Consider the following 14352-nt stretch of genomic DNA (forward strand, 5'->3'; position numbering starts at 1 on the left):
ATACATCCCAAAGGGGGACATACATCTGAAATGGAAACACGTTGGCAGCACAGAGGAGGGGATGAATCTACAGAAGGAGACCCCACACCCCACTACTGAAAAGCCTAGTTGCAAACCTGGATTTGAATAGTACACTCACCCATCCAGGTACCCCTCATACCTCTGGTGTGCCAATACCCTCACCTACATGCATCTCCACTTCACTAGGGGGATAAGAGGATTAATGATAATTTTGATCAAATGCTTAGAGGTACACAAATGAAAGGCACTACTGAAAACAAACCATAATGAGGTAAAAATATGTTTAAAAGTGAGTGAACTTAATCGCTCAAATCATTAATTTGGGGAACAGAGACAGTAGCCCTCAGGGTGATTCTTTGCTCTTAAGGAATCTCTCTGACATGTATACATACACATAGGACAAGTCTACACAGCTGGGCCATACACGTAGTGTGTATGTGCACGTGTGCAGAGACCTAGACAGACATAAGCCACCAAATGTGGAAAAGTCTGTAGGCAAGACAGGGGGAGATGCTGAAATGTGCAGGTAGTGGGCAGCTCAGCTTGTCCATTTTTAGAGCTCTAGAAGCTTTCCAAGTTCCAAATCTTGTATACCATACAGAACTGGAGCACTAAATATAGCCCCAAAGGTAGAAGGTATTATGGAGACAAAATAGCATGTTTATGTCTTCTTTGTTAAAAGTTCTCATCATGTGCTGTATCCGATGGCCTGTCTGCTAAAGACACCTACCTGAAAAGCCCCAAAGGAGAAGTCCCAAAGAGGTGTCCAGAGAGGTCTCTGCAGCAGAAGGGCGTGGGCTGGGGATTCCTAGGCTTTGCTGAACCCACCTGAGAGTGAGACTCCTACAGCTCCCTTCTCCCCGCCCTAGCAACACAAAACTGAGATCTCATCCTCAGACCTCACCTAACTGTCACTTTATCAGGAAACGTACTGGCCACCCAGATAGATTCCCTTCCTCTTAAATTCTCTCTTAACACTCTCTGTACACTCCTTAGAAGCTAATCAGAATTGTGATTAAATAACTGTTCGGCTGTTTTCCACGTCTTTTATACATGCTGGAACGTAAGATTCTAGAAGACAGTGCCTGTGTCTGTTCTACTCACTGCTATCACTTTAGAACACAGCATACCCGTTCATTCTTAAATGAATGAATGATTATGGTTTCAGTCTTCAGCTTCTAGAATCTAGCTGTGCATTCTCTCCTAGATCCTGCTCTATACTAGATCATTTTGTATATGTTCCGGGTTAGCCTAATACTGCTCAGGGTAACACTAATCACTCTGTAACTGAGGTGGTGAAGACAGGGCTGAGTCAAACTATTTACACGCCTTAACAAGAGACTAACCCAGGGATGGTGCATAGTTCATAGCACAGGCTGCCATTCCCCACACTACCATCTACTAATGACAGAGGTGCAATGCACACTCTAAACTCCTCTTTCCATTCTGATTGCCTCTCCCATTCAGGCATTCACAGTATCTTACCAGGATTAATAATTAAAATCATTTATTGGGGACCTGTTATGTGCCAAGCACTAGATATTATATCATTTTAGGCTCAGTACAAGTTTGTGATGTCTGTATTTCCAACCAACACATAAGAAAAATGAGACTCATGGGGCACCTGGGTGGCTCAGTTAGTTGAGTGTCCAACTCTTTTTTAAAAAAATTTTTAGTGGGGCGCCTGGGTGGCTTAGTCGGTTAAGCGTCCGACTTTCACTTAGGTCAGGATCTCACGGTTCGTGGGTTCGAGCCCCGCGTCGAGCTCTGTGCTACTGCCAGCTCAGAGCCTGGAGCCTGTTTCAGTCTGTGACTCCCTCTCTCTCTGACCCTCCCTTGCTCACGCTGTCTCTCTCTCTCTCTCTCCTAGAAATAAATAAAACATTTTAAAAAAAAAATAAAAAAATTTTTACTTTTATTTATTTCTGAGAGAGAGAGAGGCAGCGTGAGCAGGGGAGGGTCAGAGAGAGAGGGAGACAAAGAATTCGAAGCAATCTCCAGGCTCTGATCTGGCTGTCAGCACACAGCCCAACGCAGGGCTCGAACCCACAAACCGTGAGATCATGACCTGAGCTGAGGTCAGACTCTGAACCAACTGAGACACCCAGGTGCCCCGTTGAGTGTCCAACTCTTAATTTTGGCTCATGATCTCATGGTTTGTGAGTTCCAGCTATGCACTGGATTCTGTGCTGAGAGCACGAAGCCTGCTCGGGATTCTCTCTCTCACTCTGTCTCTGGCCCTCTCCTTCCCAAGGTCACTGTCAGTAAGGAGGTAGTAGGTGATCTCAGCTCTACCTGAGTCTGCAGGCCATGCTCCACAGATAACCCCTCATCTTTCATTACAATAACAGGGCTGTGGGGGAGCGTGGACACACCCTAACTGGCTGACTTCAAATTCCAACTCTGCCATTTACTATCCGTGGGGCTTGGACAAGTTACTGAGGCCCCTCGTGCTTTCAATTACTCATTTGTAAAATGAACACAGTAGCAGCGTCCACTAACGGGAGTTGTTTCAAGGATTAAACGGCCTAATATATGTTGTACCAAGTACAACAGTGCTTGGCACATGAGAAGTACCCAATTAGCCATTTTTACTTTGACCATGGTTGTTGGTGTTATTCCTATAATGTTATGCTCTGTGCTACCAATTGTTGCACTGAACAGTCTCTCCTTGGGAGGGAGGAACGAAACTTGCTTGGAGCAGCATGTGCCCTGGCTCTTCAAAACCACCCAGGTGAAAAGATTTTAGTTTGGTCTACTTTCAGCAAACACTAACAATGGGCAAAGCCCTCTACCAGAGGCTCTAGGGAGACCACTTCCTTGTCCTTCAGAGAAGGATAGAGCCTGGTCATAAGCTTTAGCCACAGGAATTCAGTAAGCAGGACTGAAAATAGGAACTCAGTCAAGCAGGGTTTATAATGGATCCTCCTAGTAGGCAAATCCCATTATACTACTTTACCGTTCAACTTCTGGCTTCCATATTGGCTCTTGCACTGGCTTGGGGGAGAGGACCAGGACTTATAGCCTCCCATCCCTGGTTTTAAAAAAAAGTTTATATATCTTTTTTTTTAATTTAATGTTTTTTATTTATTTCTGAGAGAGAGAGAGAGAGAGAGAGAGAGAGCGATCGTCAGCAGGGGAGGGTCAGAGAGAGAGGGAGACACAGAATCTGAAACAGGCTCCAGGCTCTGAGCTAGCTGTCCGCACAGAGCCCAACATGAGGCCCGAACCCACGAACCGTGAGATCATGACTTGAGCTGAAGTCGGACGCTTAACCGACTGAGCCACCCAGGCGTCCCTATATCTCTTTTATATACTGGATTTTTGCCTAAGAGTATCTGATCAAAATTTTCTATTGGGAAAATAGAAAATTTGAAAACTATGTAAAATCCTATCATGCTATTGAATTCCTTCTTGACCTGGCCCTACCTCATCCAGAACGATCTTGTATTGCTCTCTCCTCAACCCTTTAAAACTAAATCATGTAATAGGTACCAGAATATATTTCACGGTATTTCAGCCTCCATGCCTTGGCACAGGCTGTTTCCTCGGTCAGGAATGTCTGTCTGATTGTCCTTACTGGGCTCAGTTACTCTACCTCACTGTCAGTATCAAACTTTATAAGTAACCTGGTTCATGAATTTTACAACTTTATTATAAAATGCATTAGTTTTCCTTATAAATATTTAGGGCAAGGTTATATAGTTGTGAGTTCCCCTTCAGGCAAAGGAGAACTTTTTTCATCTCAAAGTGCTTGTCAAAACCTTGGCGTTTAGTAAATGTTTATTGAATATATTGATGAAAAAAAACCCCACACTAAATTAAACACTAAATGCCCTTCTATGTTAATTGGAGACCTATAGCAATGTGGTTCAGATGATGGATTTCAAGAATACAGTTAAACTGCTCAGGCTGAAATAGTCACCCCAGCATGTACACGTGACATTGAACCAGACACTTATAAGCCCCGTCTTCTGGCCTCTGTAATGGCGCTGCTAATGGAAGTTGTTTTGTAGGTTACTGAAAGGATTAAATAATGGAAAGTACTTAAAAGAGTTCTGGCTCATAATAATCACTCCACCAACGTTGGTTACCATTATTATTATTTCTGGCTGAAACATAACAAAGGTTCTTAGAGAGGCACTTAAGAACCAAATCAGTTTTAAGCGCATCCACTACAATGGAATTTGATGTCATCGTGTAGCAATTCTCCTGGTTTTACCCACTCAGCATCCTTCCCACCCTTTTCTCAAATGTCTCTCATGCTTTTCTTTCATGAATCGACCTTCCCAACCCTTCGTTCCTAGAGCTTCCAGGCATCCAATCCAGATATGGAGGAAGGAAACACGGGTTGGCTCAGGAATGGGGACATGACCCAAGTTGTACCACTGATATTCAGACTGGCACTTTGCTGAGACTAACAATAATGAAGTAATTAGAACATGAGCCTGAACCAGTTGCTGAGAAGAAAGCAGAGCACAAAGAGAGAGAGAGACAATATTACTAATCACACTATGCGACTTCCAATAATTTCCATTTTCAGCTTCATTCGATTTGGTTTGAGTGGGCCTTTGGTACTACATCTCACAATGTCCTGAGTAATATGATCGAACCAGTCCTTGTAAAGGTGAAAACCTATGATATTAAGTTGTTAGCTCCTTAAGCTCTGTGTGGGCTTCAAGGTATCCTTGTAAAGGGACTAGTTTACACCAGGAATTTTTATCCAAATGAAAATGAGAGTCATTTTCAGGGTGATCAAAGAACCAGACTCTTCACATATGGTGGCCAGAAAGCAGTGAATATAAAAGCCTAGAAAAGTTCCCCTCTGACTTTCACGAATCTGGGGTTCCTTGAGGAGCCTGTAGAAAAGGCAGGTTCTGAGGCTCCAGCAGGAAATTAGACAGCCAGTCTAGAAATCTGCATTTCTCATGAAGACCACCGGAGGGCTGACAGTTCCCTGAAGCTAGTAAGTAGTCCACTTTGAGAAACGCTCCCCAAGAGCCCCCAATATTGTTTAGATATTGTAGGCAAATCTAGAGTACACAAACCCAGCTGGGAAGGAATCCCCAGAAAGCTGCGAAATGAAGAAATTCTCATAATTATTTCAGGAACTAAAACAACATCAAAGACTGAGCCTGACTTGAAGTACTAATTCTGAAGCAAATATTGGCAATTTTGGAAGTGTCTCAGCAGTAAAACCAGAAGAGCAGAAGCGTTATATCCAGTTCTCTCTGTGGTTATCTTCTATTAAAAAAAAGAAAAGAGAGGAAGTGGTGTAGAATAAAAACAATAATTTAAAAATTGATTTCAAGTTTATGGTTTTATCAATTTCATTACAATAAACTATAGTAACTTTGCAGTAGATCCCTGCAAACAATTAACAAAGACGACCTTTGAGAATTCATCTCCGTTTTTAACAGAGCAGCTATAATGAGCGCAATTATAATAATTGGTAAGAAGCTTTTGCAGCATTCCATAATACACAAAAGACAACATGGCAAAATGAAATAGATTGTTTTCTGAGGATACCACACAAATTCCACAAAGGAAATCTTACACTGCCTGTAGTGTGTAAGGGGGTGATGCAAAAGTCATTTGATGCTCTATCACACGCTGAGGGAAATAAGAAAACTATCTCCTGATGTGGTATCCATATTTATCTTTGTTAAAGGGTCAGTGGTTACAAAATAGTCAATGATGCGCCTGAATCAGGGAAACTACCCAGCCTTTTCAACAAGGGTTCCTTTAGAAAATTACGCCAAAATAACATAAAGCATCCACTGTATGCAAAGGATTGACTCTCTATGTGCTGGCAACAGCCTTAGCTCCGTACCACCCTCCGGAGAATTAAGAAAAGAGACTCTCAAGTTATTTTCTATAGAGCTTCACTATCTAGTGGAACCCAGTTTAAAAGAGCTAACTGACACTCCTTAAAGTGAAAATACATACGCTGGGATAAATAGCTACATTCATTCTGAGGCAAGGTGGTCTAACAATAGTGAGTGGTTCTTCAAGCAACTTAGAGTCTCAAAAATAGAACCAGAAACTAGACAAGTAACATCCAGTGCTCTCAAGTCATACTTTGCACATCAATATACAGCTTTGTGTGCTGAGATTAATGATGTCAATGGAAATCAACTGTGGTTCCACAGAACCACACGAGAAGAATTTTACAACACGAATGTCTTAGAATCCACCCACAACCAGTAATTGTTAAATTGCCAAGTGCATCACATTATGTGGAGATCCTAATCAATTCAGGGGAAAATATAGTAGTATGACTTCAGCAGAACTGCAAAATAAATGGACCTGTTTTGTGGTAAAAACTTTGTAAAGGGTTTACATACTTATAATGGGTTTCTGTGTAGAGACTGATAGTACCTGATCTTGATTTTTGTGTCAGATTTGCTAACTGACCACACCAGTATCCATTCTCCCTTTGTGCCTGACTAACAGAAGCTAGATTTTTCACTGCACATATTGGAAGAATAAAAGACTACATTTCCCAGTTGCCCTTGCAGCTAGGTATATCCAGTGAAAGCAGAAGTTAAGTAGAAATGTTGTATACAAGTAGAAAAGATTTTAGTAGAAGGAGCTCTTTTCTGTACCCTTCTGCTCCCATCCACTCACTCTTCTTTTCTTGCTGCCAAAGAATGTGATCAATGGAAATCTGACAACCACTTCGAACCACAGAAGTGACCTTAAGGGTGGAAGCCACTTGGTCACATTGTTGCCATACATCCCTGGGCTGTAGACTCCAGATGCTTTTCACGTAATAGAGCAAAACACTTGCGTATCCAGCCTTTGTTATTTTGAGTTTTCTGCTTCAAGTGGCAAAATCTAAACCTAATTAATATAGTCTACATGCAGTTTTTTATTCAGTAAAGGCCAGGCGAACTAATAAACTAATCAGGATTAAATATTTGAACTGGTTTGGAACCTCTGAAATTTGAATAATGTATTTGAATAAATAGAATAAATAAATAAAAGGACAAATAAAAGGGAGTACTACTTTAAGTGCCAATAAACATGGGAACTATTTTTTGCCAGTGAAAAGTATCTATAATTTAAAGATGAATTCAGATCATTAATAAGTAAGGAAAGGAAGTCAGTACAATGTGTGGTATAAAGGAAAATTAGTGAAATCAGATTATGGTAAACAGTGTACCATATATATACTTACCAAAGGTAACGAACTAGGCCAGAAAAGATATAGATCGAAGTCTGGCAAGCAGATATGTTGTGTGCCTTTTAAAATTTGTATGTTGGTTCTTGATAACTTCATGTGGTTCATTCATTCTGTGTCTATTTACGTTGAATAAACCACTTCGGGGCCGAATGAAAACTTTAGTCTTTTAGCTTTTAGCATGGAGACATCTTAGAAAAATCCTCAAAACAATAGAAAATTATTAACATGCTTTTGATGTCCAGTGAGTCTTTTGAAGTCTTATTTTTAGTCTGTACTCTCAAAAAGGCATTGAAATATTTTAAATAGCCCCAGCAAAAAGATTGAAAGCATAAGATTGTATTTAAAATGAAGTATATTCCTTTTGATCATGCAGGCAGAAATTTTGTTTCAGTGTTGCTCCATCATAACATGAATTTTTGGTTATTTGGATTATTTGGTCAATATTTTCGAGGAGGGAAATACTTATTTATGTTAAATATCCTACTAGGATTTTAGAGCTTCCCAAACTCTTATCTACTCCAGTGTTAGGTGGGCCTTTGGGAAAACTGTTAAGACCCATTTCTTCTGTGTAATCTCTGTATTATTCATTTAATACCTTCAAATCCGTGTTCTGTCTTCATATGCAAATATCCTTGTTTGTGTTTATGTAAATTTGTGACACACATTATTCACTCTAACTACATAAGGCAGTGTGTAGGTATTTAATTTAATTAGATTTATCCATGGTCTTCTCAGTCAGCTGTTGAATACTCTTGCCATTCTGTTAAGCACAGTGGGGAAAGATCTTAGACGTTTAAGAAGATTCTAGTTCTAAAAAAAAATGATTTTTATTACTAATTTCTCTATCATAAATATATAGCTACCGAGATGGCAAGATAAAGATACGTTACCCCTGTGACATCCATAACCTTAATGGCTGCAAGCTGGCCTGTTTTAACATGACGACCCTGTAAAGAAAAAAAAATAATAGAAGACTTTAGTTCTGATAAGCAATGTCCACATTCAGTTCCAACTATGGAGAACAATGACCTAAATCACTGTTACAGAATGCTGATGGGGAAGACAGACAGACAGACAGATACACACACACACACACACACACACACACACACACAGAAATCACAGAAATCTTAAATGCTTTAAGGATCAATTTCTATTTAGCGTTTACTTTTTAAAACATCTCCATCACTTTGTTTTTTGGGTTTGTTTTCATAGTGGTTGTCACGTTAACCAAAAAGAAGGCAATACTGAATAATTTGATTCTATCTTCTCTCCAAAGTAGGAGTTAAGGGTTTGTGTGAGAGGGAGGGGAGTTAGGTCTGGTTGGGGGCCACACGTATCTCCTCTCTCAGAAAATATTCAGTAGGTGAAAATACTTTAGTTTCCTTGATTACGAGAATATCTTCTTTGTATCCAGTCTTAACTGGATATGACTCTGCTATTACTTAAGACTGTAAGTTTATCTTTACCTTAAAAGTGAGCCTAAAATAAAACAGAGAGCAATAAATCCAAATTTGTGATCAAAGGGGCAGTGTTGAACAGAAGCAACTATTTCCCCAAGGCGAGCATCTTGGGCCTTTGGAACCACAATGAAGTGTCGGCCACGCAGAATCAGAAGAGAATAGGGTGTCGTTGTGAGGGAGCAACCCCAGAACAGAAGCTTTCTCTTCACTTGCTCCTTGAGAAACTTAGAGTCTACTTTCCATTCTCAGTAGCAAAGATGGTCAATATGCCTAACTTTTAAATGCATTTTATGGGGCGCCTGGGTGGCTTAGTCGGTTGAGCGTCCGACTTTCGCTTAGGTCATGATCTCGCGGTTCGTGGGTTCGAGCCCCGCGTCCGGCTCTGTGCTGACTGCCAGCTCAGAACCTGGAGCCAATTTCAGAGTCTGTGTCTCCCTCTCTCACTGACCCTCCCCTGCTCACACTGTCTCTCTGTCTCTCCTAGAAATAAATAAAAAATATTTTTAAAAAATGCATTTTATATATGACTTCCAAAAAATACACTTCAACTGCTACCAGGGAGTGTGATACTGCCTCCAAGATTAGTTGGATTCAAATCCCAGCTGCATAACCTTAGACGAGTTTCTTAACCTTCTAGGCTTCAGCTTCTTCATCTGAAAAATGGAAATAATGGTACCTAACTCCTGGCATCACAGTGAAAAATTAAATGTGATAATGTATATAAAGTGTTCGACAGTGCCTGGCACAGATAAGCTGTCGGCAGATGCTGCCTGTGATTATTTATGACCCTGTCTTGTGCTTAATGTTAAATGCTGTCTTTCCTTCTAGGCCATATGATTCATGAAAGCCAAGGTCATGTCTCATTGTTGTATTTCCAGTACCTGGAATGGTGGGTGCTCACCCCACAGATGATGTGGTGTGTTTATGGATGAAAACAGCAGATGAGAGAGGCATGGACACTTACGGTTGGGAAGAGGGGAGATGCTTAGTGCTGCTTAGTGCTGTCTGCCCCTTTGCTTCTCATCCTTCTCAGCTTTTTACATCTATTTTCTCTGATTCTAGTAGTGCTTCCTTTACCTTTCCACCTCCCATTCTGCTCCCTCCCTTTTCTCCTTGGTAACCTAATATGGTCATGGGCACAGCTCCTCCTACTTATTTCAACATTTGAGACAGTAAGGGAGAAGTCTGGTGTGTTACCTCACAGAGCCCTGAACTGAAGCTCCAGAGGCCTGAGTCCTGTCCAGGTTCTGCTCATGACCAGTAGGTTCATCTGGGACAGGGGATGTAACCCATCTGAGCCCTAGTTCCCTCATCTGCAAAATGTAGGGGAAGAGGGCTCAGTGGGTGAAGATGAAGGGAGCAAGTATTATTGTTACCGCCACCCCTTTCCACCCTAAGGAGCATTTGGAAACAGTTTTGGCAATGACTGAGTGAGTAGTGTAGTGCTACTGCAATTCAGTGTCCAGAGGCCAGGAACATTAACTTCTTTCAGTCAGTCTCACACAAGGGAGAAGTAGTAACAGCGCCCTCTGTTGATAAACACTAAATGGCCTCCAGAGTTGTTCAGGTCCCAGGAAGAGTCTACGATGCTGTGGTGATGACCTTAGCAAAGGAATCAACAGCTTTTCTTTGGGAATACAGTTGACTCTTGAACAGTGCGAGGGTTGGGGCACTGACGCCTGTGGAGTCAAAAATCTGTATATAACTTTCGACTCCTCAAAAAGTTAACTAATAATAGTCTACTATTCACCAAAAGCCTTACCAATAACATAGAACAGTTGATTAACATATAACTTGGGGCACCCGGGTGGCTCAGTCGGGTAAGCGTCCGACTCTTGATTTCTGCTCAGGTCATGATCTCACAGTTTATGAGTTTGAGCTTCACTTTTGGCTCTGTGCTGACAGTATGGAGCCTGCTTGGAATTCTCTCTCTGTCTCTCTCTGTCCCTCCCCCACTTGTGTTCTTGTGCTCTTTCTCTCTCTCAAAAATAAATAAGCGCTAAAAAATAAATATCCCATATGTTATATGTTATATATATTATAGATTGTATTCTTACAATAAAGTAAGCTAGAGAAAAGAAAATGTTATTAAGAAAATCATAAAGAAGAGAAAATACATTTACAATATGCACTGTAAAAAAAATCTGCATACAAGTGGACCAATGCAGTTCAAACTTGTGTTGTTCAGGGATCATCTGTATAGTCTTTAAAGTAAGGGCCATAAAGCATACCTCCAACAATGGTTGTTTCTCTACCAAGGCACTAAAGGAGGGTAGGGAAGGGGTGCCTGGGTGGCTCAGTCGGTTAAGCGGCCTACTTCGGCTCAGGTCATGATCTCACAGTTCGTGGGTTCGAGCCTTGCATCGGGCTCTGTGCTGACAGCTAGCCCAGAGCCTGGAGCCTGTTTTTGGATTCTGTGTCTCCCTCTCTCTCTGACCCTCCCTTCCTCATGCTGTCTCTCTCTCTCTCTCTCTCTCTCAGAAATAAGTAAGGCATTAAAAAAAATAAAGGAGGGTAGGGAAACTGAAGGCAAATATAGAGGGTCTGGTTAGTATCGTACAGCTGATTCACCTTGAAATTCTTTTTTTTTAAAAGAGAAACAGAGCAACTGGGGGGGGGGAGGCAGAGAGAGAGGGAGAATCCAAAGGAGACTCCAAAGTATCAGCACGGAGCCCAATATGGGGCTTGAACCCAAGAACTGTGAGATCATGACCTAAGCCAAAACCAAGAGCCAGACACTTAACTGACTGAGCCATCCAAGTGCCCCCACCTTGAAATTCTTTAATGGATCCATATAGCCAGATAAGGGCAAAACCACCTGCACATGGCTTGCAGGGTCCCCTAAGAACTCACTCTCTATCTGCCATACCACCTCGGCAGGCTCCCATCTGCTCTTATTCTGTGGTCCTTGAAACTAAACTATTTGTGTTCTCTAAATGCACTATATTGTTTCTTGACTCTCTGATGATGTGTTTTCTTAGCCTAAGATGCCCTTCACTTCCTGAGTCCCTAGTAAACTTATTCACTCTTCTTAGGTTCAACTTCAGTACCACCTCCTCTGAAACCTCCCTGTCAGTCACTCACCTCTATGCTACCCATGAATGTGTCCATGTTTCTTTTACTGCACTGGGCCCAAAGAACCAGTAGTCCCCGCTGTCTCCCTTTGTTTTTCCTTCCTACTCTCCCTTCCTTCTTCTCTGGCTTCATTTATAGGAGATCCCTACATAGGACATCTTCCCTTACTCTAATATGGAATCCTCCTGATTCAACCAGAGGCTTGACCAGCAAACTCTGGTCTTCTCTGAGGGCCACCTCTTTCTCTTCCCCTGTGGGAGTCCAAAGCACCTCTGTCAATACACAGTTTGGGAAACACTGCATTTGATCTTTAACTCCTTAAGAAACAGGGGTCCGCTTGGAGTTAACAACTGGTTACAAAGACACGTCAACACCTAGTTCTTTCCACCAACAGCCTGGGAGCCAAGCAGATGTAGCTCTCCTGATCCAGGCCCAAGGCCAGGGAGCAGACAGAATATAAGCAATCCATTTCATATTTCAAAAGCAAGGCACCAGGCAGTTCTTGGTCTGAAATAAATATCTGCTACTTTTTTTTTGGATTTAGAGTATGTTGTTGTTTGGTCTTTTTTTTTTTTATTCTAGTAACTGCTATAATGACATTAAAGGTAACACTGAGGAAAAAAAATAACCTACTACTTTCCCATTTTAAATTTCACTTCTGAGCTGAAGAACAGTTCTTGATGGCTCTGACAGATGACTGAATAATATACCCCAGGATGGCAGTTTGGGCTTAAATGAGATCCTGGAGATGCAACAATTAGCACCCTCAGCTCAGTCCTAGGCAAAGGCATCTCCCCGCACCCTGAAAGAGGAAGGCTGCTGAGCTGTCAACCTTTGATAGAGGAGGGCTACAACGGAGGCCGCCTGGCATGAGGTGCCTTTTACATCACTGGAGAATGTCAATCCAAATTAGGATCCAGATTAAAGTTGACTTTGAGGGAATAGCCAGGAGTCAGCTGACCTAACTATCATTAGAAACCCAAGGCACCATCATTGTTAGGACAGTGTTTAAAGATGCAACTTCATAAAGTCACAAAGAAATTGAGTAGGAAGAGACCCTAAGGTGCCTAATCCACTACCTTTTTTGAGATGGGGCCAAAATCTCACAATAAATGAGGACCTAACCCCAGGTCACTTTCTCCTCTTTCCCACTTCTGCCATCCAGCTCCTGAATTAAAAATTATTATCACTAAAAATTTTTTAAAAACACTACTTTCAATGAATCCTTTCATATTTTACTTAACTGGAGTTAAACATTGAACCGCTCGTCTCTATTTCAGGTAGGATTTAAAGAAAAAAAATTTTCTTTTTTTTTTAATTTGAAGGTAAGGCAACATGGGAGGATTTGACTATGACAGGAGAATTTTAAAGTGAAAATTTAACATTACCCCCAATTTTAATTTATTTTCACGTACGAAAGAAACAACAAATCTAAACAGAGACTCCTTCTGTATTTGGATCTAAAATACATATTCAACCAAAAACAAGATAATTTTTATTCTGGAAAAAAAAACATGAAAGAGAGACAAAATGGTTAAAATTTTTTTCTCCGCAAAACTTAGAAAAAATATGTTGTTTGACTGCAGTTGCTGAGTCATTTTTAATAAAAGAATGGTTTTGTTCCCCTAAAATAACCAACAACAAAAATAACAGACTAATTCTAGAAAGACATAATTGGTATTTGAGTAGGACCCAAAGCCTACTGTCAATCATGTCCTCAAGCATCCGAGCCTGTCCACAAGAAAGGAGGAGGGATGGGCCTCACATCCAGAAGAGCAAGGGTGTGAGGTCACTTGGAGCCAGTGAGCGTGGTCCGGCCCCATCCTCAGACACACACACAAACATACTCTGCTCCCCTTCTTCCTTTCTTTTTCCTCACACTTGAGGTTAAAAAAAATCTGCTGATTCTTATTCTTTACAAAATAACTCAACACTGCAGTGAAACCTAAATCACTCAAAGACTAAAGTACTCTACCCCTTTACCTCCTCCCTAAAATGAATGCAAAAGAAAAACAATGATTTTGTCTGAAATAGCCATGTAAGCCTTGGCTCTGCTACTGCTGTTATTTTTTAAGGAACAGCAAGATGGCTTTAGAGCTGCTAGCCCGAGGCTAGCCTGGAAGAAAGAGTACTTTCATTTCTAGGTCACTGAAATACATTTGTTTCCAGCAGAGCACATGAGCAAACTGGGTTTGTGGAAAATGCAGACGCTCTACCTACTATTTCCTTCCCTGCTGTCCAAGGACTCACTTACAGGTAGAATGTTTTTAGCTCTTTGTGTGTAGCTTACATTAGATCTCCCCTTTGTCAAGGAAGACTTCACTTTCCTAATTTCAAGTGAGTGCTCTACCATAGCATTTCCACGGTATCTTACACAAACCCTACTGATCACATCCAATGCTATGATTTTCAAAATGTGCATCATAAGAACCATGAAAATTGGAGCACCTGGCTGGCCCAGTCGGTAGAGCGTGTGACTCCTGATCGCAGGGTCGTAAATTTAAGCCCCATGTTGGGCATAGAGCTAACTTAAAAAATAAACAAAAACCCCACAAAGAACTCTGAAAATAAATCAAGTCAAATGGGAAAAAATCAGAGTGTAGA

At 41.2% G+C, this 14352-nt stretch overlaps 1 protein-coding gene across 3 annotated transcripts in view; it reads right to left on the reverse strand.

Annotated features, from left to right (window-relative positions):
• The window catches only part of TNIK (TRAF2 and NCK interacting kinase), a 398088-nt gene that overhangs the window by 154540 nt on the left and 229196 nt on the right, over nucleotides 1–14352 (reverse strand). For all 3 annotated transcript variants that reach the window (XM_039236518.1, XM_039236516.1, XM_039236515.1), the window contains exon 3: nucleotides 8101–8157. In XM_039236518.1, the coding sequence (XP_039092449.1) occupies nucleotides 8101–8157 (57 nt within the window). The remainder of the gene's footprint in view (nucleotides 1–8100; nucleotides 8158–14352) is intronic.

The sequence above is a fragment of the Hyaena hyaena genome, unplaced genomic scaffold (genome assembly GCF_003009895.1).
Source record: "Hyaena hyaena isolate Hyena2069 unplaced genomic scaffold, ASM300989v1 scaffold_112, whole genome shotgun sequence".
Lineage (NCBI taxonomy): Eukaryota > Metazoa > Chordata > Mammalia > Carnivora > Hyaenidae > Hyaena > Hyaena hyaena.